Genomic DNA, 26,233 nt, shown 5'->3' on the forward strand with positions numbered 1-26,233 from the left:
GGCAGAAAGTAAGGACAGCAGAAATCTAGGCATACGCCAGCTGAGGTCCAAATTAAGGTGAGTAGACATCACTACTCTGGGGCAGCATCTTCTGGCCCTGGGACCAGGGACCTCCAGGTTCCTCTGATTTGGGGCATTCCTTGACAGGACCACATTCTGCATGTGGTTCTTAAGAATAAGCTGGTTTCTTGCCCACGCCGGGTAGGTCAGTTGATTATAGCTTTGTCTGGGTCCCTGGCCAGGGCACACAGAAGCAGCAACCAATGAGTGCATAAACAAATGGAACAACAAATTCACTCTCAAATCAGTTTTTTGTTTGTTTAATGAACTGGTTTCTTGTACACCCCTGTTCACCCGCCCCAAGCCTAGGCGTAAACATTGAGGCCCCTGTGTGTAGCAGACATCCTGGATGCCTCGCTCAGCGCCCTGTGCTCTCTCGGGGCTGGGCTGGGCTGGCACAAAGAACCATATGTGAATGGCCAACAAATGACAGACAAAAGTGTCCTTCCCTCCAGGCCTCCACAGGCAGACGTGTCCACACTGGCTGTGACAGTCCCCACAGAACCTCTGCCCCTTCCAGTCAGGGTCCTAATGCACTGATATTTTCCTGTGCTGGCCACATTGTTTCCAGAGGTCCTTGGGAGGCGGTCAGCAGAGGCCTCCACAGGCCTGGAGCTCAGAACAAAGCAGCTCCAAAAGTCTCTTTACCTTAGAGGTGCTCCCGGACCCTCTGCCACTCTCCTAGAGGAGCCCTGGTGCCACTTTCTAGCAGTTCTGGTAGGGGAGGACAGCGGCTTCCGAGTGTCCTCCCTGCCCAGGCAGGCCCCTCCCTCAGGTCCCTGCTCACTGAAAAAGTCCCGGGTTAATGTCCCCACTTCTGGAACAGTCAGGGCGTTGGAAGCACCAGGAAGAGTCCTGCTCTCCAGGAGCCAGGAGCAGGCGGAAGCAGTGCCTGACCCTCCCTAGCTCAGCCTGAGGCCCAGGCCCTGGGAAGCGGCCCCTGCCCAGCAGAAGGGGAAGGGGTGGGGCCGCTGTGTAATTGCCCTGTGGGAGTTACTCGAGACTGCAGGGCAGCCTGGCAGAGAAAATGCTTGTCTCCTGTTGCATCAGATGCTTCTCTGAGGACCTGAGCTGGTAGCCTAGGCCAGGTCTTTAAATAGCTGCCCCATTGATCTGCCCCCCTCCTCCCACCTGGAGCAGCACCAGCACCAGCAGCACAGGGTCAGTCTCCCTCACCCGCTCAGGTTTCCCTAGTGGGAGGGGAGCGGGTGCAGTCAAGCACCCAGTAATCCCGCGGGTTTCCATTCACCTGATGCTTTCCACAGGGGTCTCCTAGGCCTGGGGTGTGGAGAGGGGCGGGTTTGGTCCCGTCACTTCCTCGGTGACTGAGTTCAGCCCCCAACACTCACCAGCGAGGAGGTGTCCGGTTGGTGGGAGGAGCGCTGTCGCCCTGAAGGACTATTGTTGGCTTTCGGTAAAACCAGACGGATGACCGTGTCTTCTGTCGGGGTTGCTGAGGGTCAAATGACCATAAAGTGCTTAACAGGAGACCCGACTCACTTGATAGATGTTCGTCTTGAAGTTTTTTCCCGCTGCTGCTGCCGCTTCTGTACTTCTTATGTGCCGTTGTTCTTTTTCTCTCTCTTCTCCCTCTTGCCATTCTTCTTTCTGACAAAGCCACCACCATTTTGTGAGACTAGTTTTTCTCCAAAACTGATGGGAAAAGCGAAAAGGTTTTGAGATGGCCATCACACAGCCATCGAAGCCACCTTGTTCAAGGGGGGGGGGGGGTGAAGTCATGAAAGGGACAGCATAATAAATGTGGGGATGCTCTCCCATCTTACTCCATCCCCAGCGCTAAAGGTCACTTTCTCTTTAAATGCAAATTACCTCCCGCCAGCTAGGCTTCCACCCCTTCTGTTCCCAGTAGGAGAGTACTAAGGGCGGAGGAACCCACATCGAAGCATCACTCCGACCCCAAACCTCCAGGTCAGTTGCCCCGAGGTGAGGGGGGTGGGGCGGAAGGAAAGGGGGGCAGGATGATTCGGTCCGTCACTCCATTTAGGATCCTGGCTCCCGAGCTGAGCGATCCCTTTAGCACATGGCTTAGGGAGCTGAGCGTGGGAAATAGATCCCAGGTCTTCCCCAGCGGTTCCTGGGCAGCAAAGGCTCCCACTCCAGTTCTTCTATCAAGTCCCTAATTGGCCCAAGCCGCCGCAGGTCTCCCCTCCACCACACCCCTCGGTGCCAGCCAGCCTGGTGCCAATTTAAAGGCTTATGCCGCCAGCACCACCACCACCCCAGAGTGCAGAATCAGGCTCGGTGGTGGCAGCTTGGAAGGAGCAGCTCTGGAAAACCCCCAGAAGGGGCCCCCAGACCTCCCTGGAGAGGGCCTCAGCAGACCTGGGCTTGCAGGCAGGGTTGCACTGGAGGCCAAGCAGTGCCAGTCACAGGCCAGCCATTGTCGAGGCCAAGGCAGCCAGCTGCTGCCCACCACCCACCCCAGCTGAACCTAAGCAGGGACTTTCTGAGTGGGGAGCGTGAAGCAGCTGGAAGCCTGTCCCAGGGAACTTCTGGGAATTGCCTGGTGTTTGTGGTGGGGTGGGAGAAACCCACTCTGAGCCCCGCCCTGCACGCTCTGGCTTCTCCTGCTGTTAGCCATCCTCCGGTGGTTGGTGCTTGGTGTCCCCACGCCTCAGTCACCTCCCATGTAGGTGCTCCCAGGTTTATGGGCATCTGCCTAGGCAGTTGATAAACAGAACAGTGCCTGGCTAAGACACCCCTAATCCGTCTGAGCTCCTGCCAGCTCGCATCCACTGGCCCTCCCTCCACATTTCCTCGGCCAGCTCCGCCCCTCAGCTATTGGGGCAGGAAACTCCAGCAGCCTCAGGAGAGTCGAATGGGGTGCAGCCCCCTCAGGCAGCATTGGAGGACGGGGTGGGGACCCAAGTGGGCCTCCGAAGGTCCTTCAAATACGGATCCGTGACCCCAGCAGTAGGCGCTGGCATCGGGCCCTGCCCTTACCAGACAGATGAGGGGACAGAGACCCTGACAAATGTTAAGGGATAGTTGGACAGGGGCCCTTCCTTTGCAATTCTCAGGGGTTGGCGGGTGAGGGGATAACTTTGCCCCTCACATCTCAGGGGAGCTGCCTCCCACCCAGGGCCTGAATCCCAGCCGGCATCAATGGAGGACAAGAAGAAGAAAAGGAGTCCCAAGCCCTGCCTGACCCAGCCAGCTGCAGCCCCAGGAACACTCCGCAGGGTCCCTGTGCCCACCAGCCACAGTGGCTCCTTAGCCCTGGGCCTCCCACATCTGCCGTCCCCCAAACAGAGGGCCAAATTCAAGAGGTGAGTACAGAAGGAAAGCAGGGCAGGGAGGGAGGGACCCTAACTGGGCTGAGCCCTATGGGCAGGAAGGTAAAGGGGACCTAGCCTTTAGGTGCTAAGCAATAATTGATGCTTTCCCTGGGGTTGCCCTTGAGAACCCAAATGCTCAGACCCAGTCCCTATCCTCAAGTGTGTGGTGGGGAAAGGCCAGTGTGGTGGCACCCCTCACAGCAGGGAGTAAGCAGCCCGGCTGTCAGGAAGTCAGAGTCAGAGGAGGCTGGTCAGTGCCCTGGGCAGGGAGCATGTTCTAAGGGGCTTGCCTGGCATACGTAAGGGAGAAAAATACTGCCTGGAAGGTTCAGGGAACCCCAGGTGCTTTGGTGGCCCTGGAGTGTCATGGAGCAGCAAATGGCGAGGGGATACTCAGGTATACAACTCAAACTCTTTGCTTAGTTTTTTAACTTAAATTTATTGGGGTGACATTGGTTAATAAGGTCATATAGGTGTCAGGTGCACATTTCTGTGATGCATGGTCTGGACATCACATCGTGTGCCCACCACCCACCAAAGTCACATTGTCTTCCGTCACCACATATTTGGCCCCCTTTACCCACTGCTACCCACACTTCCCTCTGGTAACCACCACATTGTTGTCTGTGTCTAGGAGTTTCAGTTTTATATCCCACATGTGAGCGAAATCCTATGGTTCTCAGCGTTTTTTGACTGATTTATTTCACTTAGCATAACATTCTCAACATCCATCCATGGCTTAATTTTTTTTTTTTTAGTGATTGGGAATCTGCATCCTACCCTACAACGTGTCTGTGTCCACATGTGTTCTTTCCCCAATTGCTATGTTTCCCTGTGGCTTTGACACCCCCTGCCTCAGGGGCGTGTGTGGGGCCAGCCACAGTGGGCATCGCTGAAGCTCAGGGCTGGGGCAGGGGTAGGAAGGAATGCAATAGGAGAGTGGGGAGGAGGGCGGGCCAGGCTGGGAAGGCCCTTAAGTGTTATCCTGAGAGCACTGGAAAATTCAAAACAGTTTTTAAATAGAAGAGGTGCAGAAAGATATTGTGGGGAGAGGTAAGATGGCTCTCACAGCAATAAGGGAGTCACTGTCCCCAATTCACTGAGGACCAGTGAAAACAAGTGACTGTCACAGGAGGAATGAGTGGGGGTCAGACAGGAACCCAGGAGCCCCCTTCTAGGCAGAGCTCTGGCTGTACCAGCAACAGAAAAAGACATTTTGACTCCTTACCCTTACGCCCTCCTCACCCGTTCCCTTCCCTTTCCCGGTCCTGGTGCCCAGGGTGGGGCCACAAGAACAAGCACCCATTTATGTTGGTGAGTGCACAGGAAGGTGCATTAGTACATAGATGGCACAAAAGACCTAAGGGTACCTGGCTGCCCCCACCCCGTGACCTTGGTCATGTCCACCCCCCAGGGTAGGCAAGGAGAAATGCCGCCCAGTGCTGGCTGGAGGTGGGGCGGGCTCTGCAGGCACCCCCCTGCAGCACTCGTTCCTGACTGAGGTGACCGACGTTTATGAGATGGAGGGGGGGCTGCTGAACCTGCTCAATGACTTCCACTCGGGCCGGCTGCAGGCCTTCGGTGAGTCCTGGGGGCTGGGCTCCGAGGGTGCGCGGGTGGGGCTGGAGGACCTGGTCTCTGGTGGGCGGCTGGGACCCAGGCCCCAGAGTCGCTCCCAGGGCTCAGTCAGATGCTGTCCAGGGAAGGAATGCTCCTTCGAGCAGCTGGAGCACGTGCGGGAGATGCAGGAGAAGCTGGCCCGGCTGCACTTCAGCCTGGACGTGTGTGGGGAGGAGGAAGAAGAGGAAGAGGAAGAGGATGGAGTCACTGAGGGGCTGCCTGAGGAGCAGAAGAAGACCATGGCTGACCGAAACCTGGACCAGCTGCTTAGCAATGTGGGTCAAGGCTGGGTGCTTCGATCCCTGGGGGCATGAAGGGGTGGGTGGGGGAGGTACATGCTCCTAAGGCCATTACTGGCCTCTGGATGAAAAGCTGGAGGTGCATGAGGTTAAGAGCTCTGGGCCCCTCAATCCCCACTAGAAGATGGCACCCAGAACCTCTGGGGTTCGGCCTGGTTGCCTCTCCTGACAGGAAATTCTCTTTCTCTCCACAGCTGGAAGATCTTAGTAATTCTATGTATCCTTTCCAGGGGACCCGATAGTGTGTGTGCGTGTGTATGTGCCTCCCAGAGATGATGCTAGTTTCCTCTTCCCCACCACCATCCAGGGGTATTTACATATAACCAACATCTCCACACCTCTGTGTCCCCCTGAGTCAGAATTCACCACAGGCTGACACCACCCAAGTAAAGAAGTGCAGGAAGAATTTCCCAAATATTAGGAAAAAACTAGTTGCAGGAAATACGTTTTACCTGCTCATCAAAATCCTGGCAAGTACTTGAGCTGACACCAATCCATGGCAAAGCTTCACTAGTGGCTTCCCAATCTTTCAGCACTCAACAGTTATTTTCACCGATTTCGAGTACTAGTCCTAGTCAGAAATAATGCGGGTGCAAACGCCTACACGATTTAGACCAAAAGGGGATGGGGGAAGCCACTTAGCAAGAAGGGCAGGCGAGCACTGCAACCTCAGGCCTCGGACCACCCCGGAGTCCCTTGCGCAGCCCCTTTTCGCAGTTGGAGGAAACAGCCTGTGCGGGACGGGAGGCCGGGCTGCAAAGCGCCGATCCTTGACTGACACAGACAGAAGCTGCACCTGGCCGAGAACGCGGAGCCTGAGGAACAGGCGGCTGTGTAGATGTCGGAACCAGGGCCAGGCCGCCCCCTCTCGTTCCCTTCAAACTGTGACTTTTTACGAACTCGACTGTATATTCTGCAGCCCCCAGGTGCTATGGGGAGGGGGGCATTAGATGGAATTAAACTAGAAGGAAAGAAAGCGGCTCCGTGTCCTCCCTCTCCTCACTGCGGCTTTACTGTGCTGGGGCGCCCAGGCCCTGGCGAATACACCCCGGCGCGGCACACTTTTGGTTTGGATGACGCCTCCAGCCTAAGCGACTAGGAAACGCTGCCGTGGAGACGGCGGGGCGGGGCCTGCGCCAGCGCAGACTAATGACGCACTGGGTAGGCGCAGGCGGTTTGCACCCGATGGAGCGGGAGCAGTTGGTGCGGAAGGTGGTCCTGCTGCAGGTGCGGGGCGGGCGGAGGGTGCACATGATAACCCCTATGGGATCTCGGGCTAGGACCTCTCAATGAGATGAGGCTATCACGTTTAGTTACCTACCCGCGTGCGCACCTCTGCAGGTACCGACCCATCCCCACCGCGCTAGAGAATGCTGGCACTCACGGACCCTGCCCCCTCGCATGCCCCCCCCACCCCGCAGCTCACCACCCACCGCTCCCACCACACGCTCCTGCGACAGCGTGGAAATGGTAGCAAGGGCCTTAAATCGAAGAGAGGGACGCAGTCCAACATGCTCCCTTGAAGCCCCGGAGCCCCAGCACAGAGCATCATTTACCCTTTTCCCGTGGCTGGGTCCCCTCTTGCAGCCACTGGAATGACCTCCCCAGGAGAATCACTAAAGACGCCCCCACCTTTGCAACCACGAGGGTTTCCTTTCCTCTCCTTTTCCACACCAGGCCTGCGTCCGGGGTTTCCTGGTCCGACGCCAATTCCAAAATCTACGGGCTGAGTATGAGGCTGTTGTACGAGAGCTCGAGGGTGATCTGGGTACACTGCAATGGACTGAGGGCTGGATTCCCAGACCTCAGTTTCTCCCACAGGTAGTGCACATCTTAGGGGGAAGAGGGACCTGGGTAGGGGAAAGGGAATGGTAGAATCCACCCTTCCTGCTGACAAGCTTTTCTCAATGGAAGAGGCAGCAGACTGACTTCCTCACACCCCAATCCCAAATCCCCACCAATTTATAAGCTGAATCACGGCACTCAGGTACTTGGAGGGTTTAGCCCTGGGGTTATTATACCTCTCTGACTGATTGCTCAGAAGGCAAAATCCCATCGGACCTGGAAAGCCAGAGAGAGGGTACCAAAGCCAGAACAGGAACTATGGAGCTGCTTCTCACGGAAGGAGCCCGAGAGAGACGTCACCCCGGGGGAGATGATGCTGAAGAAGTCAGGAGTGAGCTCGGCAAACTCAGACAGTCTTCCCTGCAGAGATGAGAGCCCGTGGCTTCAGGATGAGCAGAGCAGGAAAACCAGGAAACCCAGCCAAGAGAAGACCAGAGACATGTCAAGGATGGAGAACCCAGGTTCGTCTCTGCTAGATCAAGGCAAGCCCCTGACCCTCTCTGGCCTCAGCTTTCCCACCTAAAAAGTGAAAGGCGTTTTCTAGATAAGCTGCATCCCTTTCCTTCTTCCTTCTGCCTGGTTGAAGGCAACTCACAGGTTGGGGGAGTGTCCCAGGGTCTACTGCTAGGCCAGCGCCCTGTGTCTACCTCTCAAGGCTTTCTCTTTCTTTCCTCCCTCCTTCACAGAAGCTGCGGGTCCAAGACTGCCCCACAGCCCAGCTGAGCTCCAAGAGCTCCAGTACCGCCGCAGCCACTTGGCCATGGAACTGCTCTGGCTACAGCAGGCCATCAATAGCCGTAAGGAGGTAAGCACTAACTTGGAGCCCTCTGTGCACATTTAGGGCCAAGGGTGGCAGTTAGAGAGATGCCTCCTGCCATGCCCTCACACGCCTGCCCGGTACAGTGCCTGTTCTCTTCCCTGACAGTACCTAACTCTCAGACAAACACTGCAATCCCCGGAGGCAAGCCCAGACCACAGGGGACAGGCCCGTGAGAGAGCTGGGTCACAGCCAGGCCCGCCACTGGAAGACCAGTGCTGCAGAGCCAGAACGGCTGGAGAGCCAGGCCACGCAGGTGCCTCTTGCTGGAGGCTCAAGTCACAACCCCACAAATCCCCAGAAAGACTGGCCACTACAGATGAAGCTGCTGTCGGGAACAAGTACAGGGACCCATGCCACAGGAGGGCTGGACCACAGCTGCCCATGCCGTCAGATAACTGGGCCATGGAGAATAGGCTCACCAAAGAGCCACACCATGGGGACCAGACCCCTAAAGGCCTCAAGCCTAAGGGCCCCTGTTCTGGAAAGGCCAAAACACAGCTGCCCACACTCTATGCGGACCCAAATATTGAAGATAGGTCTCCCAGGGGGCCAGACCACAAAAAGCCTGAGTGCCAACGAGCTAAGCCACAGCAGTTGGACCTCTCAGAAGACCGTGTCATCTGGGATGGGACTTCGGCAGAACATGGTGGCCAGGATCTCTGGAAGACTAAACCACCCAAGGGCCAGACCCCCTGTAATAACAGCTCCAGAGATAGAGCTTCCAAGGAGCCTAGCACTGAAGGATGGGAAAACCAGAAGACTGGATCATGGAGATCAAGCCACCTGAAAAACTGCCTTCCCCAGGGTCAGACAGCATAGGAGAGAACCATTGGAGTGGCACGCTGTGGAAAACAGGACCACCAGGCTAGTCCCTGGGGAGGCGCAGGTTCCAGAGGGAGATGCTGTGAAAGGGCAAGGAGACAGGTCCTCATCCTCGATCTCTGTTACCACCTCCACCTCCTGCCCCTCCCTTGGTGGCCAATGGGGCCAAGAAATGCTGGAGCAAAAAGCTGGCACCAGTACAGGCAGAGGAAGGAGAAGGACATGCTTTCATCCTCTGCCTGTGGCTCAATATGAACTCTGGACGGGGAGTTACCTGGTTAAGTGGGAGGCCTGATGGAGAATAAAGGTTCTTCTTGGATCCTGAGCCTGTTTGATTCACCTAGTGCCTGTGGTAAGAACAGACTCGGGGCCTTCCCATCACTTCTTACTGGCCTGGGGTATCTGCCCCAGAGCTGGCTGGGAGCAGACTCCAGAGCTCATCCTCCTTTGAGCTCAGCCCTTGGGCTGTAGAGCCACAGGGAGGTTCTGAGAAGCCCTCCACCCATCCAGTGCTCTCCAGCAGTGCCTCTCACTGGGCCCCAGAGTCTCCCTCTGTGTATAGTGATCACACCCTCTTTACTCTGGTGAGACCGCCCCCCAAGGGCAGATCGAATGAGATCTTGACTCTAGTGTTCCTGCTGAGGCTCTCCCTGCATTCCTGAGAGGGCAGGCCTCCACCTCTGATTGGCACTGCTCCCAGGCTTGCCTTAGTTGCCTGGCAACAGCTCTGTGTCTCTAGCTGAGCATACACTATGGCAGCCAAGAGGGTAGTGGTATACCGGAATGGGGACCCTTTCTGCCCAGGCCGCCAGCTGGTGGTCTCTCAGCGCCGCTTCCCCACCATGGAAGCCTTCCTCAATGAGGTAACATCAGCTGTGCAGGCCTCACTGGCTGTGCGTGCCCTCTACACACCTTGTCATGGCCACCGTATCACCAATCTGGCCGACCTGCAGAATGGAGGGCAGTATGTGGCTGCTGGCTTCGAGAGGTTCTGCAAGCTCCAGTGAGTGGGCTGGGGTTGGCCAAAGAGCCTAGGGAGGGAGGGAACCGCAATGGCTCGTGTTCAGTACTTATTATGTGCAGGTGCTTTATACGCTGTCTCGGAGGGCAGCAACCCTACGAACGGGCTGGCCGTTCCCCCATTCTTTAGAAGGGGAGATCAAGACAGTGAAGTTAAGTAACAAATAGTGGAGCCAGAGTTTAGGTTGAAGTCTGACACGGACGTTTACGCTCATCACAGCCAGGGCCAGGCTGTGGGAAGGAAAACATTCTGCAGGCTGAGCCCCTTTAACCAAAGGCTCTTCCTAACTGGGTGCTGTACCACCACCAAGCACGCTGTATCCATCCATCACTCCACTCGGCCCCGTCTGGGCATCCCGTGCTCTGCACTAGGCCGGGGTCATTCCCCTTTGCAGGATAGAGCTGTGCCTTCCAAGATGGGAGAAGAATTTGGGTATCTGAGCTCCTGACTCAGATCTGGCTTCCCGGCCCCACTCGGCTCCCAGCTGAGGTTACTTGCTGTAATGGAAGGAAGGAGCAAGGGGTTGGGTGCTAGACAGACTTAGAGTCTGGGCTTTGTCACTTCTTTAGGTGAGTCTGAATATCATACATGAGATAAAACCACCTATCCCATGAACGAGTACATTTCTGACATCAGTAGGATGTTTAATGAACTAGTTTCAACCTTTAATCTTATGGTTCGTGTCAGCCTAACTCAGGACACCAAGGCAAGCTCCGTTGCCAGCATTGTTTCTGGACTGAGATGACTGGAACTAACTGTTCCAATGGGAAGGGATGAGCTAGACCGTAGGCCTGGATTCTGGCAGCTACCAGGCTGCCCAAGATGACCTATGACCTACCTGTCCTTTCAGCTGTTCGCCCCCTGGAGGGAAGGAGCGAGGTGGGAAAAGCAGCAGACTTCCTGTAAGTCTCCCCACTCCTCCTGGGATTGCCCCCAATTTGGGGGGCCAGGGGCCCTAGGAAGGGCAGGATCTGCCAGTCCCGTGGGGGGGCAGTCTCCACACCTCCTCTGGGATCGCTGGTATGCTTCCCGGGTGGACGATTCTCGATACTACCCCCTTGCTCCTTTCCCAGCCTTTCACTTCATCTCCAGGCTATGGTCCCCAGAGAAAAAGGAAGCTGTGAAACGCATGGGGCAGGGGTGCTTAGAATGTGACAGGGAGTTCGAAACACCATTTGGTGAAGGCGTGACTAGTCTCATCCCTCCTTGCCCCTCTCCTGCCCCCGTCTGCTTCCTGTCCCTCACCTGCCCACTCGGGCTGACCCACCCCGACCAAAGGCCTCAACTCTCGCTGACTTGGGTTTCAGGGTCGTCCTGCGACTCGGCACCCAGGTGGTGGGGCCCTTGGACGGAGGCCACCTGCAGGGTCCCCCTGCTATATCCGGTAAGTGCTGGTGTTGGGAGCAGGAACGTAGAATTTAGTCTCAGTGAGACCAAGAAAATGTGAGTAGGTTTGTTCCAGCAGCCCCTGGCCCCTGGGCATAAGAAGTCCAACATGCTTGATGGGTGGAAAGGGGCCAATGCACTGGTTCTTGAACCGCCTTCTGGCCCCCTTCGTCCCTTCACACATAGAAAATTCTGGGGACCCTTCCCCTCACCAGGCTGCTCTTTGTCCCAGTGTGTTCAGGAACGGGGACCTGTCAAGTCCCCCATTTAGCCTGAAGCTGTCCCAGGCTGCCAACGAAGACTGGGAGACGGTGTTGAAGCTCCTGACCGAGAAGGCCAAATTACAGACGGGGGCTGTGTGCAAGTGAGTACGGGGCCCGGGGCTCCCAGAGGTCTCCAAAGGGAGCCTTCTCACTGGCTCCAGCTGACCTTACGGACAAAAAGGCAAAAAGAAAGCACATTTCCCCAAGTGGGATTTCCTCCTGTGCCACAGAGAGAGGCTCCTCCAGCCCTGTTCTTGGATCCAGGGCACAGTTGAAGTGACTGGCCCTGGTGCCCAGGGGGCCAGTGGCCAAAGGGCACCTTGGAATAGCTGCTCCCGCCCCTCACAGTCTGCCAAATATGGAGAGCGTCTTATCCACCACTCCTTTTCTGCTCGCCTCTCTCCCAGACTTTGCACCATGGAGGGGCTCCCACTGTCAGCAAGGGAGACGCTGGTGAGTGGCCGTTACTATGTGGCTGTTGGGGAAGATGAGTTCAAGGGCCTCCCCTATCTGGAGCTGCTGGTGCCCAGTCCCTCGCTGCCCAGGGGCTGCGGGTACGTATGTGTGCGGTGGGAAGGGCAGCTGGTTAGAGCAGAGGAAGCCGCCTCGACTCCACATCCTCCTCTGCCTGCTACCAGCCTTTTCTTTTTCGTTGCAGGCACCCCCGAGACCCAACGCCTAGGCCCCACGAGCAGGGGGTAAGTGACATGAAAGGCCAAAAGCAGCAGGGGAAAGGAAGGACAGTGGCTGCTGGCCCCTCCTGCGGCTCAGGCTCTGTCCTTACCTCGCTGCATCCTCCCAATAATCTTGTGAGACTTTTTTTTTTTTAATTTTAAGAGAAAGTTTATTTAGAAAGTTAGAGAGGTAGTAGACAGGCCCTTGACGCTTAGGAGAGAGAAAGGCAGAGGTAACGCACGCTGGGGGAAGAAGAGGTGGAGGGGAGAGGGCACCAAAAGAGAGATTATTATTCCCGTGTCCAGGAGGAGAGACTGAAGTTCAGAGGAGTGAAGTAGTTTGCTCAGGGCGACACAGTTACTGAGTGGCAGGGGCCAGACCGGGGCCTGGGCTGGAAGGCGGCTCACACAGGCTCTGTGAGGATCTTCAGGACGCTGACTGCCTGGACCTAATGCCTCTTGCCAGGCTCAGGGTTGGGAGAGACAAGTGGCATATCTGGCATAGCAGGGTCCCAGGGAGCTCATCTACCCCACCCTGCCCCTCCCCCATCTTATCCCAGGCCAGAGCTCTCCCATGAGATGAGCCAGTGGGCATGGGGGGTGGGGCACATGGCATGATTAGCCTGGGCTTCTTGAGCACCAGGCACCAACTGCTCTGTCCCTGGACAAGGCAGCCTGATGGGAAGAGGGAGCAGGGAGGGAGGATGCAGCCTGTCAAGATGAACAGCTTCTCCTCTCAGAGCTCCCATGGGCACCAGGCGCATTCATGCCTGGACTGGGAGTAAGAAGGTAAGAACGGCCAGTGCCCGTGGCCCAAGCTCAGTGTCCCGTCTACAGGCCCATGGCCACAGGGCACAGGCAACCCAGCCCTCTCCAGAGGAACCAGGCCAAACTGAGACATCTGCTTTCTATGCCAGACCCCAGCAGGCTGCTCAGCCAAGAAGCATGTTCCCCACTTTCTCATTTCCATCAGGTGAGGGGACCCTGGGACCCGGGCTCTTCCCAGCCACCTTCTCACTCGGACACAGGATGGTCCCTGCTGTTGCGGGGACAGTCCACGGGGGCAGAATGCCCAGGGATGGAGCTGGCCCCCGACCGCTGCCAAGCTGTCTCCCATGTGCAATACCCACCCAGTTCCTGGCCCCTCTACAGGGACTCGGCGTGTGAAAACAAGCACACGGAAACTCAAGGAAACGAGACTTCAGGGGTAGGGCTTGGAAGGGCCGGGGGTGGGGGCCAAAGGCCTGCTTCTGGACTGCCCTGCCGTGCTCCAAGGTAACGAGGAATGTGGAGCAAAACGCAGGGGAGGAGGCTGATAGGGGAGGTCAAGGGGAAGAGCGCCGAGTGCTCCTCAGCCTGGGCACCAGCTAACGCCGCCCCCTCATCAGGAGTCACGGGAGTGTACAGGGCTCCACACCCAAGAAAGGAGACAGAAGGGGCCCAGGAAGTAGCAGACGATGAAGACACCTGGACAGAGGAACCCTTGGATCAGGTGGGCTGGGGCTGGACACATTATGTTGCAACTAGAAGTGTCCTGGCTGGACAGAAACTGTGAGCCCTGGGTCCCAGGGACAGTGCTTCCCCTGCAACTGTGAGCAGATCTCCTAACATCTCAAAGCCTCACTTCCCACTGTGTTAAGTAGAGGGCAGATCCTAATTTCTAAAGTCTCTTCCCTTCTTGGGGTTGGGAGAGTCGGCTGACGGCTGGAGGTGGGATGCTAATGGCCCACCCTGTACGGCCTTCCTCCTCCCTCCAGAGGGCGGCACAGATAGTGGAAGAGCCCCTGGAACACCAGCCTGGGGCTGGGGCGGCTGTCTCAACCTCAGCACCTGCTCTGCCATCTTGAGGGCCGCAGTCCCAGCCAGTAACTGGGGACCACCACTCTGCAGCCACATCTTGTCTTCAGCCCCCAGCATACTGTCCTGGAGGAGGAAGTGCCTCCCGTGGACCCGTAGGGTACTTCCGCCCCCTCAGACCCTCCCCAGTCTTCTGCTCCTAACTCCACAGCCCAGTCTTCCTTTCCTGTCTGAGCAGAGCAGCCCTAACCACGGAGGTCATTTCCTTATGGGGTTCTCTGGCCAAAGAAAGGAGTAGCCAGCTGAGCTTGGGGAAGAGACCACAAACTTGAGAGCAGGTCTGTCACAATAAAGAATACTTATTAACTTCCGCTTGTTTACTACAGATTTATTACAGGCTGCTACTCGCCAGGCATTACGCAAAATGCTGGAGCTGGGCAGTGCTGGGGCTCACAGGTGTCTCTCTGTTTGAGAGGGGCGGACTGTTGGGGACTGCCACCCACCCCATGGGTGGGATATGCAAGGCCAGCAGCCAGCCCCTCTTCCCTACATCTGCCATTCTGATGCGCCTCCCCCCCTCGGTTTCCCCTACCACAAGCCAAGGTTTCTCTGACTGCGTCCTGGAGGCCTCCTGTTTGCATTTCTGGCTCAAAGACTAGAGCTGGCCCGGTCCATGCAGCTGGGGTTGTGCTGCCCACCGACCCCGCTGCCGTGATAGTCCGGAGCAGGTCAGAGTGACAGTGGCTGGGCTGGGGACCTGATGTGACAGCAGGAAGAGAGCTGCTGCGGCAGAAAGGTTGCTGGAGTGTGGAGTCCGTTGTGCTAGATCCCAGCCATTGAACAGCTCTTGAAAGTTACAAAACCCTTTCACTCTTGTTCTCTTATTGTGATCCACGAGGTAGCTATTATCCCCATAAGAGATGAGGAAGCTGAGGCTCAGAGTGGGGAAGGGCTGGGTCCATCTGCTCACAGGCTGCACCCCGTGCCCCAGTGGACTTCCTGGAGACGGCAGAGCTGGAGAGTGGCGCTGGCCCACTTACAGGGTAGACGGTTGTCCCTGGGTCTTGTTCACTGAGCTCGTGATGCAGAGTGTAATTCCAGCCGTGGTGAGCACCATGCCTGCAAACGGTCCTGGGATAATGGGTACAATTCGAGTGGCTCTGAGCCCAGCCGCGCCAGCAGAGCTGGTGCAGGGCTGGGGGGAGGTCCTCTCCTCACCCGCCCAGGGGAGATGGCTCTGGGAAGGAATTAACCCGGTAGCTACTTCCCACACCTACAGTGGCCTGACTTACGTTTTCCACCAATATCTTCTCCAAGGACCTTCCCCACAACCAGTGTGAAGACGATGGACAGAGAGTTACTGATGGGCACAGCTAGGGTCAGATCTGAGTGATCACATTGAAAAGAATTACTGCAATGCAAAAAAATGCCTTTCCAAACACAAAACATTTCATTTCATCATCAAGAGGGCCTTTTAAAAAAGATCCCTAGTGACCTCATTTCCCAGGTGAAGTCGGGTGTCCCGACTCCAAACTCAGTGCCCCCTCAGGACTCCAGCATGAAGATCTGCACCGCAAGGTTTCGGACCACCCTGGTTTGCTGCTAAGAAGAGGTCTCTGCACTCAGGGAGAGCTCCTTAGATCACAGGGACATCAGGACAGACAGGCAGGCACCCAAAGCCCCCAGGATGCAGCAGAATGACCGCGGTAACACCAAACACAGCCGCCATCCACTGCACCAGGTGCTTTGTGTGCATACTGCATTTAACCTGTACAGCCACACAGCAAGAAAAGCATTGTCATTGTTTGCATAGGTAAGGAAACAAAGGCTCAAGTCACACAAACTGAGGCAAGTTGAGGACTCACACCAAGGTCTGCCTGACTGCAAAGCTGCGCCCTTACTGAACTAATGGACAGGAACAACTCAAACAGCAGGTGAGGCACACTGGGTTTCAGCTCAGGCTCGGGCCTTCTGGAGTTAAAGAAGAAAAAAAAACAGCAGAGGTAGGAGGCCGGTTATCCATTCAGAACAGGCCTCACAGGGCTGGACATCAGGTAGAGGTCACCAAAGCCCAGGATCTGCACCTTAGTTTTGAAGCTCCAAGGAAGCGACTCCCGATAAACAAGCTTGGAAAAGACGAATGGAGTTAACAACACTGTTAACTTAAAGTGTATTCCACTTAAATTTCGTACACTCAAAATTTGCTAAGAGGGCAGATTTCACGTTAAATGTTCTTACTACACACACACCAAAACAAACAAAACACTAAGGGGGGAATCAGAAGCTGAGTTACTTATTTACAAGACAGACTCATGACGGCCAGGGAGACTGGGATGCTCATGCAGGCTCCCAGCACCTCCTTTCCCAGCACTCCCAGGCCTCACCTGCTTCAGGCAGAGGAGGAAAGAACTGTCTTGCTCCTCAGCCCCTCCAAGGCCCCACCATAGCTGGCATTACCCATCCAAGAGAGTGACACAACTGCTATTGACTCAGAGGTGCTTCCTTAAGCTTACACACCTTCCGCTGAACGCTGTGGCTGCTAACCACTGGTGTGCAACAGAAGGTGGGGGAGGGAGCCACTGCGGCCAGTGGGAGGGCACGGGCACTACAGTGAGGCAGACATCACTCTCCCTCTGCAATCTTGGTTAAGTCAGTCAGACACTCTGAGCCTGCTCCCCACACGTAAACCAGTGATGGCAAGATAACATCTCCTTACAATAGGGTTGCTCTCAGATGAAATATGATAATGCATTTATAGTCCCTGGCTGAAGCTGAAGGAAATGCTTAACAGCAACCACTGTTCTGATTATTAGAATGGGTGGATGTTAAAGGACAGGAGCAGAGTCGGTGATGAGAACCGGGTCCTAAAGCTTCAATCTGCTCAGACCTTGGTAAACAGCTCAGTGCGGTCAGCTGGCCAGAGGCCTTCAAACTTTCCTTTAAATGAAGCACAAGGAGGAGCCCAAATTGTAAAAGAGATGAAAAGTAGAGTAACTCTAGCTGAAGCCAAGGCGGCAGGTCTGGAGGTTAGCCCATTCCCTCACCCTCCTTCCCACGGTTTCTCAGGGGCTCCCCAAAGCTATGTGGGGCCAGAACTCCCTTCAAGTCCCTGAGGGGCCTGGGTGAAACTCTGGGGCAGCGGGGGGCAGTGGGGGGGACTACAGTAGGGGGACTTCTCATAGCAACATTCACAAGCATAAACTTTAGGTAATACATGGCTTCAAAAACTTCCACATTGACATTCTATGTAGGCCTTAAGACGGGTGAAATAAATTGCAAAATGAGCCTTCCTTTTTCCTCTGCTGCTGCACAAAACTGCCAGACTTCAAACCAACTCCAGTGCCTGGCGGCGTACTCGCAACCAGCCTGCTGTGCCTCTGCAGTTCAGAGAAGAGAGTGCAAAGGGAGAACCGGAGACAGTGGGCCCTGCTCCAACCCTGGAAACAAGGTGTTACAGGCACCCGCCCCAATGCAAGTCTTGAGTGGCCCCCACCTGGAAGCACAACTGTTCTAAGCCAGAGACCCACCTGTTGATGCCAAGGTGAGGTAGTAGAGAAGGGAGCCACACTGGTTGAGGAAAAAGGGCACCAGGTACTGGAAGCAGAAATCTGGAGTCAGTGTGATTGCTTGGCCGAGCAGCACTGCCATCTTTGAGCTCCTAGAAACGCCTTGCCTTGGAGGGAGGAATAGCTATAAGGCCCCACGGACCACTAAGCCCTCTGAAAAGGACCCTTCCAGGGCGGAGGGGAACTTACTGACGGAACCCTGCCTTTGCCTGGAACGCCCTCTCCCTCAGCCCTGCAGGTCCCTGGATGCCAATCTCACTCCCTCCAAGAAGCCTTTCCGAGCGCCCCGGCTCCAGCCTGCCTCCTCTGAACTCATGCAGCACTTTACCTGTGCCTCTCCTAGCCCTTAGCCCTGACAGGTGGCTGTGTCTTGTCTTTCCCACGAACCTAGACTGGCAGCCTCGGGGTCGGAGGTAATTTTCCGTATCCTTCCTTATGCTCCCTCCCCAGGGAAATTTGAGCCCCAAGCCCTCCCTTTGGAAAGTTCTGTTGAATCTCCATAATAAAAATATTAAATAGCAGCCATAGATTGAGCACTAATTGGTACTAGGACCAATGCTAAGTTATTTATGGGCTTCACCTCAGTGTTCACAACTGCGCTTTAACATGTTCATCATTATTAGTCCCACCTCACAGATGATGAAACTGAGGCTCAAGACAGAGAAGTGACTTCTCCAAGAGCTTTCAGTGAGGCAGTGGCTGGGCGCAGATTCTGCCCAGACCTGTTTGACTCCGGAGATCAAATTCTCAGCGGCTACCCGGAGAGGTCATTCACAGACGCACCTCAAAATTCAGGAAGAGGGTCTTCATCTCCTGCAGCAACTGCCGGACCCAGGTCCGCTCGTGAACCGGCTGCAGGCGGGAGGATGCCCGCTTCAGCAGCGGCTGTGTGCCGCCCCACAGAGCGGCCACAAGCACCAGAGCCAGCACCTGCCCTGAGTGAAGATGCAAGTGACCCTCTTCCCGCCACCAAACAGCAATTCACGGGGCCCGCCAGCCTCCAGCCTCTCATCCCCAGCTAGCCGCCCCCACAGCCCTCCTTCGCCTTCGGGTGAAACTGGCGGGTTGGACAGAGCCCGGCAGGCCGGGGAGATGGATCCAAGAGCCCAGGGTTGGGGGTTGTGGCAGGGGTCTGAGTTAGGTGATGGAAACGGAGTAGGAAACGAACTCTGGGATATGGGGATCTCGGGGTGTGAGAAGCCCACGGAGGGGATGGGTTGCCTACACACCGAAAGACGCCGCCATAGCAACGCCGCTCCCTTCCACTTCCGGGAACGAAAGGGCGGAGACCTGCAATCCGGAAGTGGCTCGAAAGCCCCTTCCGGCCCTACTCACGTTGCTTCTCTCCTGGCGTCACCGCAAGGATGGTGAGTTTCACTGAGTTTTAAGTGTTACCGACAGGGTCCGGGGCTGGGGCAAGGGCCGATTTTGGGAGCTGACACTCTTGTCCTGTTCCCACAGAAGCCGATCCTGCTGCAGGGCCATGAGCGGTCCATTACGCAGATTAAATACAACCGCGAGGGAGACCTCCTCTTCACGGTGGCCAAGGACCCTGTGAGCGTCGCCCGGAGGGCAGGGCGGCGGGTCCCTGCGGAGGGGGCCCGGGAGGGAGCGAGTTCTGTTTGCCAGGGTGATGGGTAGACGAGGCAGTTTTGCCGCGAGCCGAGAACCGAAGAACGCCCCACTCTAAGAAGTAGGGAATGACCATCCCGGGGGTAGGTAGGCGAGAGCATTCTATCGGGAATGGTGGCAAAGAACTCAATTGTTAATAGAAAGAAGGAGTAGCTGGGAAGAAGAAAAGCAAGAGACCATTGTGGAATTGGGGCGGGACTGGGGTCAGTTCGTTCAGGGGGCCTGAAGAAGACTATTCTGGGAAAGAACAGAACTGTTCTGCCAGTATAGGGAAGCAGACCATTCCTAGAGGGGAAAGCTGAACTTGGGGCAGCGAGAGACACAGAGGATTTAAGGAAGGTGCCCCTGGGCTCCTTTCAGTCAGTCCTTCTGGGCTCCAGCCTGCCACTCGCTGAATGCAAACAGTCCCTCACAATAACTACCTTTTGAAGTACCTCCATATGGAGAAAATGAACTCCAGTGGCTTACAGCGGGGGCTCTGAAACCAAACAGACCTGATTTGAAACTTGACTCCTGCATCCACCAGCAGTGTGACTTTGAGCGTGCCATTTAGCTTTTCTAAACTTCAAATTTCCTGTTTTATAAAACGTGGGTACTAATAGTACCTCCCTCATGGCGTTGTCTTTAGGATTAAATGAGATCATTCAAGTCAAGAGTCGAGCACAGGACCTGTTGCGTCTGAGTGCCTCATTAATGTTAGTCACTTATATTTTAAATTCGTTCGACATCGTTTTATTGGAATAGCCTCACAGCCATCCTTTGAAGAAGGCATTGTCGTGGCCCTCCTTTACAGGTGGGAAGCTGAAGTTGGGTGTGGAGAAGCACTGTACTTGAGCTAATACAGTGAGGCAGTGGCTAAAACCCAGGCTATTCTGCTACCAACAGGTCCCACTCGGACAGGACACCAAAGCTCCTGTTTTTCTGGACTTGCACTCAGCTTGACCTTTTCTTCTCCTGAAGGTTTAGGAGTCTGGGGGAGGGCTGGGACAGAGGCAAAAGGAGACATTTTTGTAGGCCTTCTGACTCCCTGCCACTTCTGTGCAGGAAGCGGGAGAGTTCAGGAGTTAATCTTTTTGCCAGCCATCTGCTGTTTCCTGGGAGATGCACAGGAAAGGGCACAGCCGGACCTGGCTAGAGGCAGCTGAGGGTTCCTGAGGCAAAATAGGAAGCCATTGCTCTGCCTGGGTGTGTTCCGCCCTGTCACATTGTCTTTGACCCCTCCAGATTGTCAATGTTTGGTACTCTGTGAATGGCGAGAGGCTGGGAACCTACATGGGCCATACCGGAGCTGTGTGGTGTGTAGACGCTGACTGTATCCTTGTCTTTGCTCCAAGTGTATGTTCCCAGGGTCTGCCGGCAACGGGGAGGCTGTTGGCTCGGAGCTGGGAATCTGGGGTGCTGTTGTGGGTCCAGACACCTACCTCCTACTCCCTGGTCTGCTCACCGGTTGGGAGGACATTTAGGACAAGTTCGTTTTTGGTTGACGAGGTTGGAGTGCTCTGAGGTAAGGGAGGAAGGAGGGCCCTCCGGGGCTGAACAGGGAGGTGATTCAGTCAGGCTCAGGTGAACTTGGTCATGTTTCTTAACACCATCTGCAGGGGACACCAAACATGTCCTCACCGGCTCAGCTGACAACAGCTGTCGTCTCTGGGACTGTGAAACAGGTAAGCCTGGGTCATGCAAATAGTGAGGATCTACAGTGTACTGTTAAGCAAATAGGGTCTGAAGAAACAGAGATAAATCCACAGATGGTTCCTAGTCTAGGGAGCAAGAGACAGGTGAGAAAGTAAGGAACTCCAATTAGAAAGGCGGCAGGCCGAGTCAGAGGAAGCGTGGAGCACTTCGGAAGGCCAGAGACCGCCACATAGACTGACTGCCTGGAATGGGATGGGTGCAGCCCAGAAAGATTTCCCAAGGTAAATGTCACATGGGCCAAGGCTTAAAGGATGAGAAGGAGGTTATCACTTTGGCACATGTAGGGATGAAAGCGTGGCAAGTGTCATGTCCAAGTCATCTGATCTGATGGGAGCTCCGGGGAATGCTTCTTGGGGAATGAAATAGTGTAGCAGATGAGGCAGAGGCTAGGACCAGAACAGGCCTTGAATGCCAAACTCAGGAGCTTGGCTTTGTTCTGCAATACTGTGCGTGCTGTGGAGGTCCCTGAGCAGGGAAGAGGGGTGGTCTGTGTTAAATTTCCTCTAAGATCGGGAAGTAGTGGGGAGCACTGGAAGAACTGAGACTAAAGATGGGATCTTATTCAGCTGCTCAGTTTAGTAAATATTTACTGGGCACCCAGTTCTGTGCCAGGTCTATGCTGGGCACTGGGGATGCGCAGAGAAATTAGAACAGGCCTTTGCCGTAGCGGGGCACATTCTGAGAAGGAGACAGTTGTCTTGCATTCCACTATGAGCAGTGCCACATTAGCAGGCTGTCCGAGGAGATGCCGTGGAGAAGTTCAGAGACTTGAGCCAAAGCATAGCAGTGAGGAAGAGGAGGGTGGCGGGTTGGAGTCACTGGAGCAGGAGAAACAGTGAGACATGGTGATAGGCAGGTGTAGTCTCCCTGTTGTGGCAACGGGCAAGGAGTAGCCCAGACTCTTTCTGCCCCCAGGGAAGCAGCTGGCCCTACTCAAGACCAATTCGGCTGTCCGGACCTGTGGCTTTGACTTTGGGGGCAACATCATCATGTTCTCCACAGACAAGCAGATGGGCTACCAGTGCTTTGTGAGCTTCTTTGACCTGCGGGATCCGAGCCAGATCGGTAGGGGCCGGGCCTAGGGCTGGGGTTGCGGTGAAGGGCGCATCCCCAAAGCCCTAGGCCTGACGTCTGCTGCCCCACACAGACAACAACGAGCCTTACATGAAGATCCCTTGCAATGACTCCAAGATCACCAGTGCCGTTTGGGGACCGCTAGGGGAGTGCATCATTGCGGGCCATGAGAGTGGAGAGCTCAACCAGTATAGTGCCAAGGTAAGGGGCTGGGTGGGGCCTGAGCTCCCCAGAGTGGTTCCCTGTGAGAGGCAGGATTGCACAGTGGTTAAGAGTGAGGACTAGACTTAAATACAGATTTTACCACGTTTGAGCTATGGGATCTCAGGCAAGTTACCTAACTTCCCTGAGCCTGTTTATCTGTCAAATGTTACAAGGGTCTAATAATAATTAGATGTTTGAGGCCCTGGCTGGCATAGCTCAGTGGATTGAGTGCAGGGCTGCAAACTGAAGAGTTGCAGGGTTCGATTCCCAGTCAGGGCAACATGCCTGGGTTGTGGGCCAGGTCCCCAGTGGGGGCCACACAAGAGGTAGACACACATTGATGTTTCTCTCTCCCTCCCTTCCCCTCTCTAAAAATAAAAGTAAATTTAAAATAATAATAATAATAATAATAATTAGATGTTTGAGCCCTGGCTGGTGTGGCTCAGTTTGAGGGCCAGCTTGTGAACTGAAGGGTCGCCAGTTTGATTCCCAGTCAGGGCACGTTCCTGGGTTGCAGGCCAGGTTCCCAGTTGGAGGTGCACGAGAGACAACCACACACTGATGTTTCTCTCCCTCATTTTCCCTCCCTTCCCCTCTCTATAAGAATAAATAAATAAAATCTTTTTAAAAAATAATAATAATTAGGTGATGAAAAAATTATCACAGAGTTCTCAGGATCTGTTAACAGTGATCACAGTAAAGTATTTTCCTGCCATCTCTGAGTTCCAGGGCCCTGCCCCGGGGGGAGACAGTCCGGCAGACAGCTAGCACAGGAGTCAGGTTGCGAGTTGTGCCACCATAGAGGTCTCAATCAAGTGCAGAAAGTGTCCTCTGTCACAGAGAAGGTGGCACATACATTAAGCCATGTACAATGAATGGAGCTTCACACAGGAAGAGAAGTGCATCGCAGGGAGAGTTAAGGGAGGGTGTGGATTCTTCAGGAAACCTGGTATCATTGGGTGTGGTATTGGGGAAGGTGGACGGGGATTGGATTTTCTGAGTGTCAGGAGTTAAGGAGTGATTTTCCTTTAGGCAGTAAGGAGTCTTTAAGTGGTTATTGATGATCAGATTTCCTCTTTAGAAAGCTTGTGCAGGTACAGTTTGGAGAACAAACCTGAACTAAACAATAGCCTTGGGGATATGAAGTGCCTAACAGTCAAGAGATAATTAAGGCTGACTGACGAGAATGAGATGGATGGGGGGAGAACAGATATAAAGTCCCAGCTGTCAGAGATTTCTGATTGGGCACTTGCATTCCTGGGGAATGCTGGGATATAATACCGAGAAGCTTAGTCCCTCACTCAGCAAGCACTGACCGTGGTCCACTAGGCACCAGGCCTATCCGCAGGAAGGGAACGGGAACCAAGGTCAAAGGCACAAATGATGCTTGATGCTAGCAAACAGTAGAACTGCTCTGTGCCCCCAGGTAGGCCAGACCACAAAGCTGGTGCATGTTCCCCAAAATGTAGGAGCCAGATACATCCATAGCATGTTGATCCCTCCCTCAGAGTAGGTAGAAATAAGAAAAATGAATATTATTTACTTACATTGATCTTAAAGAGAGAAACACCAATTTGTTGTTCCACTTATTTATGCATTCATTGGTTGATCTTGTATGTGCCTTGACTGGGGATTGAACCTGCAACCTTGGTGTATGGGGACAATGCTCTAACCAACTGAGCTACCCATCCAGGGCAGGAAATGAATGTTTTCTGAGGGTCTGCTGTGTACAAATGTGTCTGGGACGTAGGCCAGGTGCTTGTCACAACAAAGTCAAATGAAACCGCAGTCCCAGGATCTTCACAGTGCACTGGGCAGTGGGCTTTTAGCAGTCTTGTTTTCTAGACGAACTGAGGCACTGAGAAGTGCTTTTAGGGACAGACTCAACTCGGCTCTTTGTATGACACAGACTAGCAGGTTGTGGGAAGAGAAAGCAGATGAAGTGGCCCTTTGAGAAGACCTAGGAAAAGGCGGACGTGCGGCAGAGCCCCTGGACTGTGGTCCAGACCCTGGCGGGGAAGAGGGATAAGCTCAGGCGCTCTGCTCCGCCCCTTACTGTCGGCATGATCTCCGAGTCATGCCGCCTCTCAGAATCTCAGTGTCTTCCTTTTAAAATTTCTGTTCAAGTATCCACTTCATTGGATAGTTGTGAGGATTAAATGAAGGTGTTGTTAAGTGCTTAGCCCAATGCTTGGCAATTCGTAGCTGTACAATAATTATTTGTTGAAAACAGGAATAAATGGAAACTGCTCTACCATTGTTATGTGGTGATTAATGAGTAGGTGCATGTGTTCTCCTAGATGGACCAGCAGTGTTTATGAAACTTGTGTATACACGGGCCAGGTTAGGATGTAGGCTTGGGCTGGGAGAGGGAGTAAATGTCGGTTCAGGGGATATTTAGTGCCCGCCCAAACACCCTGACCCCTTGACGGGACGGGAAGCAGTCTAGACTCCTGGTTGAGGAACGGGACTGGTGGGATTGAGGCTGGTGAGAGCCTCACTCTTCTTCCTCCCCAAGTCTGGAGAGGTGCTGGTGAATGTTAAGGAGCACTCCCGGCAGATCAATGACATCCAGTTATCCAGGGACATGACCATGTTTGTCACAGCATCCAAGGACAACACAGCCAAGGTGAGCCTGGGCGGGGGTGTGGCGGGGCTGCTCCCGCACTCCTGCACAGCCCTCAGTTGCCTGGCTTCCCCCAAGTAGTTTCCTTTTATAGACCCACCCCCACCCCCACCCGCCTTCTCTCTCCAGCTCTTTGACTCCACTACCCTGGAACACCAGAAGACTTTCCGGACGGAACGTCCCGTCAACTCAGCTGCCCTCTCTCCTAACTATGACCATGTAAGTGAATCCCACCCAGGCTGCCTGCTAAAGCATCCCTGTGCTTCCAGGGTCTGCATGTTTGTCTGGCAGCTAAGATAGAACTCTGGGGGGAAATGGTGTCGGGCAGGGACTCCCCAAGCATCAACAAGGCTGAACAAGTGAAAAGCCCCAGGAGTAGGGGTGGCTAAAGTATCTCTTTGTCCCCCGCCCTTACTTAGTGCCCTCCCAGTCTGATGTGGGAGATACTAAAAGTTTATGGGGTAAGGGAAAAAAACAGAAAATGGGCTTCCCTGTCCTTTGGGCCTGTGTGGAGTTCCTTCTTCCCTTCAGGTGGTGCTGGGCGGTGGTCAGGAAGCCATGGACGTGACCACCACCTCCACCAGGATCGGCAAGTTCGAGGCCAGGTAAAGGGGGAGGGAGCCCTTCCACACTAAAACCTCATGGCGTGTGTTTCATGATGGACACAAACCACGTAACTAAGGAGCTGATTTGTGGCCCTCCTGTGACAAGTGTGTAGTGTAGCAAACAGTTGAGAGCATGAACTCCTGGGCTCACTCTGGCATCCTGGACACATGATGGTATTCCTCTGTGCCGAGTTATCCTCGGCTGTATGATGGGGACAGTGATAATACACGTATCTCCTAAAACTGTGCAGATTAAATACGTGAGTCCGTACTGACCGAGCTCTCAGAGCCCTGCCCAGCACGTGGTAGGAAGTGTCAGCTGTGTATGCAGGCAGACCTTTGGGCCTGATCTCCCCCTAACTTGATGTTCACACTCATTCCCCATATCCCACTTTCCCCACTTTACAGTTTGTACCTGGGCAGTGGTACCTCCAAAGTATTTTGGAAGGAGGTGGAGAATAAATTAACTGCCCCTTATCACCACCCTTTTTTCTCCAGGTTCTTCCATTTGGCCTTTGAGGAGGAGTTTGGAAGAGTCAAAGGTCACTTCGGACCTATCAACAGTGTCGCCTTCCATCCAGATGGCAAGAGGTAGGGCCAGGGAGGGGAGCTGGGCTCAGCCAGGTCTGGTCTCTGCCCCACAGGTGCACCCCCCACCCCCATCCCTTCCCCAGGCCCCGCCCCACAGGCCTGCCTCCCCCTAGAGCAGGCATCTGACTGGTCCCTGGCTCTCTCTTTCCAGCTACAGCAGTGGTGGAGAAGATGGTTATGTCCGCATCCACTACTTCGACCCACAGTACTTTGAATTTGAGTTTGAGGCTTAAGAAGCTGGATCTCGATCCCAACCAGGGAGAAAGTTTCCGGGCCTGGGCTCACAGATACTTTTGGACTCTGAGAAATAATAAATTAGTTTGGAAATACATGG

At 54.7% G+C, this 26,233-nt stretch overlaps 5 protein-coding genes and 1 long non-coding RNA gene across 16 annotated transcripts; 4 read left to right on the forward strand and 2 right to left on the reverse strand.

Annotated features, from left to right (window-relative positions):
- Nucleotides 1-608: 608 nt before the first annotated feature.
- LOC118500558 lies at nt 609-6,959 on the reverse strand. Its single transcript, XR_004903125.1, has 2 exons — nt 6,835-6,959; nt 609-1,713 (listed from the first exon to the last, which is right to left on the reverse strand). It is a non-coding gene; the product is annotated as an uncharacterized LOC118500558 (long non-coding RNA).
- CCDC28B (coiled-coil domain containing 28B) lies at nt 1,884-6,257 on the forward strand. Of its 3 annotated transcripts, none has more exons than XM_028512246.2 (6): nt 1,884-1,989; nt 3,164-3,350; nt 4,774-4,940; nt 5,061-5,254; nt 5,473-5,495; nt 6,062-6,257. In XM_028512246.2, exons 2-6 carry the CDS (start codon nt 3,187-3,189, stop codon nt 6,114-6,116), a joined length of 603 nt encoding a protein of 200 aa, XP_028368047.1. In that variant the 5' UTR covers nt 1,884-1,989; nt 3,164-3,186; the 3' UTR covers nt 6,117-6,257. The 3 variants fall into 3 exon arrangements, with proteins under 3 accessions (XP_028368047.1, XP_035881601.1, XP_035881602.1); XM_036025708.1 differs by having other exon boundaries at nt 1,926-1,989; nt 3,144-3,350; XM_036025709.1 differs by having other exon boundaries at nt 1,988-2,004.
- Nucleotides 6,414-9,090, forward strand: IQCC (IQ motif containing C). 3 transcript variants are annotated; one of them, XM_028513031.2, is made up of 5 exons: nt 6,414-6,505; nt 6,956-7,099; nt 7,320-7,584; nt 7,810-7,928; nt 8,049-9,090. In XM_028513031.2, the coding sequence occupies exons 1-5, from the start codon at nt 6,428-6,430 to the stop codon at nt 8,760-8,762; spliced, it is 1,320 nt and encodes a 439-aa protein (XP_028368832.1). In that variant the 5' UTR covers nt 6,414-6,427; the 3' UTR covers nt 8,763-9,090. The 3 variants fall into 3 exon arrangements, with proteins under 3 accessions (XP_028368832.1, XP_035881591.1, XP_035881592.1); XM_036025698.1 differs by having other exon boundaries at nt 6,415-6,505; nt 7,320-7,605; XM_036025699.1 differs by lacking the exon at nt 6,414-6,505 and adding an exon at nt 6,514-6,619 and having other exon boundaries at nt 7,490-7,605.
- A 346-nt stretch (nt 9,091-9,436) lies between these two features.
- Nucleotides 9,437-14,274, forward strand: DCDC2B (doublecortin domain containing 2B). 7 transcript variants are annotated; one of them, XM_036025700.1, is made up of 9 exons: nt 9,503-9,768; nt 10,637-10,688; nt 11,094-11,170; nt 11,405-11,536; nt 11,843-11,989; nt 12,094-12,133; nt 12,947-13,082; nt 13,498-13,601; nt 13,867-14,274. In XM_036025700.1, exons 1-9 carry the CDS (start codon nt 9,518-9,520, stop codon nt 13,954-13,956), a joined length of 1,029 nt encoding a protein of 342 aa, XP_035881593.1. In that variant the 5' UTR covers nt 9,503-9,517; the 3' UTR covers nt 13,957-14,274. The 7 variants fall into 7 exon arrangements, with proteins under 7 accessions (XP_035881597.1, XP_035881593.1, XP_035881594.1 ...); XM_036025701.1 differs by having other exon boundaries at nt 13,501-13,601; XM_036025704.1 differs by lacking the exons at nt 13,498-13,601; nt 13,867-14,274 and adding an exon at nt 13,262-13,441 and having other exon boundaries at nt 9,437-9,768.
- Nucleotides 14,275-14,279: 5 nt separating this feature from the next.
- TMEM234 (transmembrane protein 234) lies at nt 14,280-18,779 on the reverse strand. Its single transcript, XM_028513012.2, has 5 exons — nt 18,702-18,779; nt 18,256-18,407; nt 17,434-17,500; nt 15,199-15,291; nt 14,280-15,037 (listed from the first exon to the last, which is right to left on the reverse strand). Exons 1-5 carry the CDS (start codon nt 18,715-18,717, stop codon nt 14,943-14,945), a joined length of 423 nt encoding a protein of 140 aa, XP_028368813.1. The 5' UTR covers nt 18,718-18,779; the 3' UTR covers nt 14,280-14,942.
- Nucleotides 18,701-26,230, forward strand: EIF3I (eukaryotic translation initiation factor 3 subunit I). Its single transcript, XM_028513014.2, has 11 exons — nt 18,701-18,839; nt 18,934-19,026; nt 20,329-20,416; nt 20,703-20,768; nt 21,715-21,864; nt 21,947-22,074; nt 24,596-24,706; nt 24,833-24,922; nt 25,235-25,308; nt 25,807-25,899; nt 26,051-26,230. The coding sequence occupies exons 1-11, from the start codon at nt 18,837-18,839 to the stop codon at nt 26,130-26,132; spliced, it is 978 nt and encodes a 325-aa protein (XP_028368815.1). The 5' UTR covers nt 18,701-18,836; the 3' UTR covers nt 26,133-26,230.
- The last annotated feature ends 3 nt before the right edge of the window (nt 26,231-26,233 follow it).

Source organism: Phyllostomus discolor, chromosome 5, assembly GCF_004126475.2.
Source record: "Phyllostomus discolor isolate MPI-MPIP mPhyDis1 chromosome 5, mPhyDis1.pri.v3, whole genome shotgun sequence".
Lineage (NCBI taxonomy): Eukaryota > Metazoa > Chordata > Mammalia > Chiroptera > Phyllostomidae > Phyllostomus > Phyllostomus discolor.

Bases quoted from the DNA above. Each gene is read 5' to 3' on its own strand.
- CCDC28B (XM_028512246.2), top strand. From the start codon at position 3,187: ATGGAGGACAAGAAGAAGAAAAGGAGTCCCAAGCCCTGCCTGACCCAG. The intron at 3,351-4,773 runs GTGAGTACAGAA...TCCACCCCCCAG, and splicing joins CAGAGGGCCAAATTCAAGAG to GGTAGGCAAGGAGAAATGCC. The intron at 4,941-5,060 runs GTGAGTCCTGGG...GATGCTGTCCAG, and splicing joins GGGCCGGCTGCAGGCCTTCG to GGAAGGAATGCTCCTTCGAG.
- IQCC (XM_036025698.1), top strand. From the start codon at position 6,428: ATGACGCACTGGGTAGGCGCAGGCGGTTTGCACCCGATGGAGCGGGAG. The intron at 7,606-7,809 runs GCAAGCCCCTGA...CCTCCTTCACAG, and splicing joins TTCGTCTCTGCTAGATCAAG to AAGCTGCGGGTCCAAGACTG. The intron at 7,929-8,048 runs GTAAGCACTAAC...CTTCCCTGACAG, and splicing joins CCATCAATAGCCGTAAGGAG to TACCTAACTCTCAGACAAAC.
- DCDC2B (XM_036025700.1), top strand. From the start codon at position 9,518: ATGGCAGCCAAGAGGGTAGTGGTATACCGGAATGGGGACCCTTTCTGC. The intron at 12,134-12,946 runs GTAAGTGACATG...TCCCGTCTACAG, and splicing joins CTAGGCCCCACGAGCAGGGG to GCCCATGGCCACAGGGCACA. The intron at 13,083-13,497 runs GTGAGGGGACCC...CCCCCTCATCAG, and splicing joins CACTTTCTCATTTCCATCAG to GAGTCACGGGAGTGTACAGG.
- TMEM234 (XM_028513012.2), bottom strand. The intron at 15,292-17,433 runs GTGGGTCTCTGG...GTGATCACTCAG, and splicing joins CCTCACCTTGGCATCAACAG to ATCTGACCCTAGCTGTGCCC. The intron at 15,038-15,198 runs GTAAGTCAGGCC...CCATTATCCCAG, and splicing joins AGAAGATATTGGTGGAAAAC to GACCGTTTGCAGGCATGGTG.
- EIF3I (XM_028513014.2), top strand. The intron at 20,769-21,714 runs GTAAGCCTGGGT...TTCTGCCCCCAG, and splicing joins TCTCTGGGACTGTGAAACAG to GGAAGCAGCTGGCCCTACTC. The intron at 25,900-26,050 runs GTAGGGCCAGGG...CTCTCTTTCCAG, and splicing joins TTCCATCCAGATGGCAAGAG to CTACAGCAGTGGTGGAGAAG.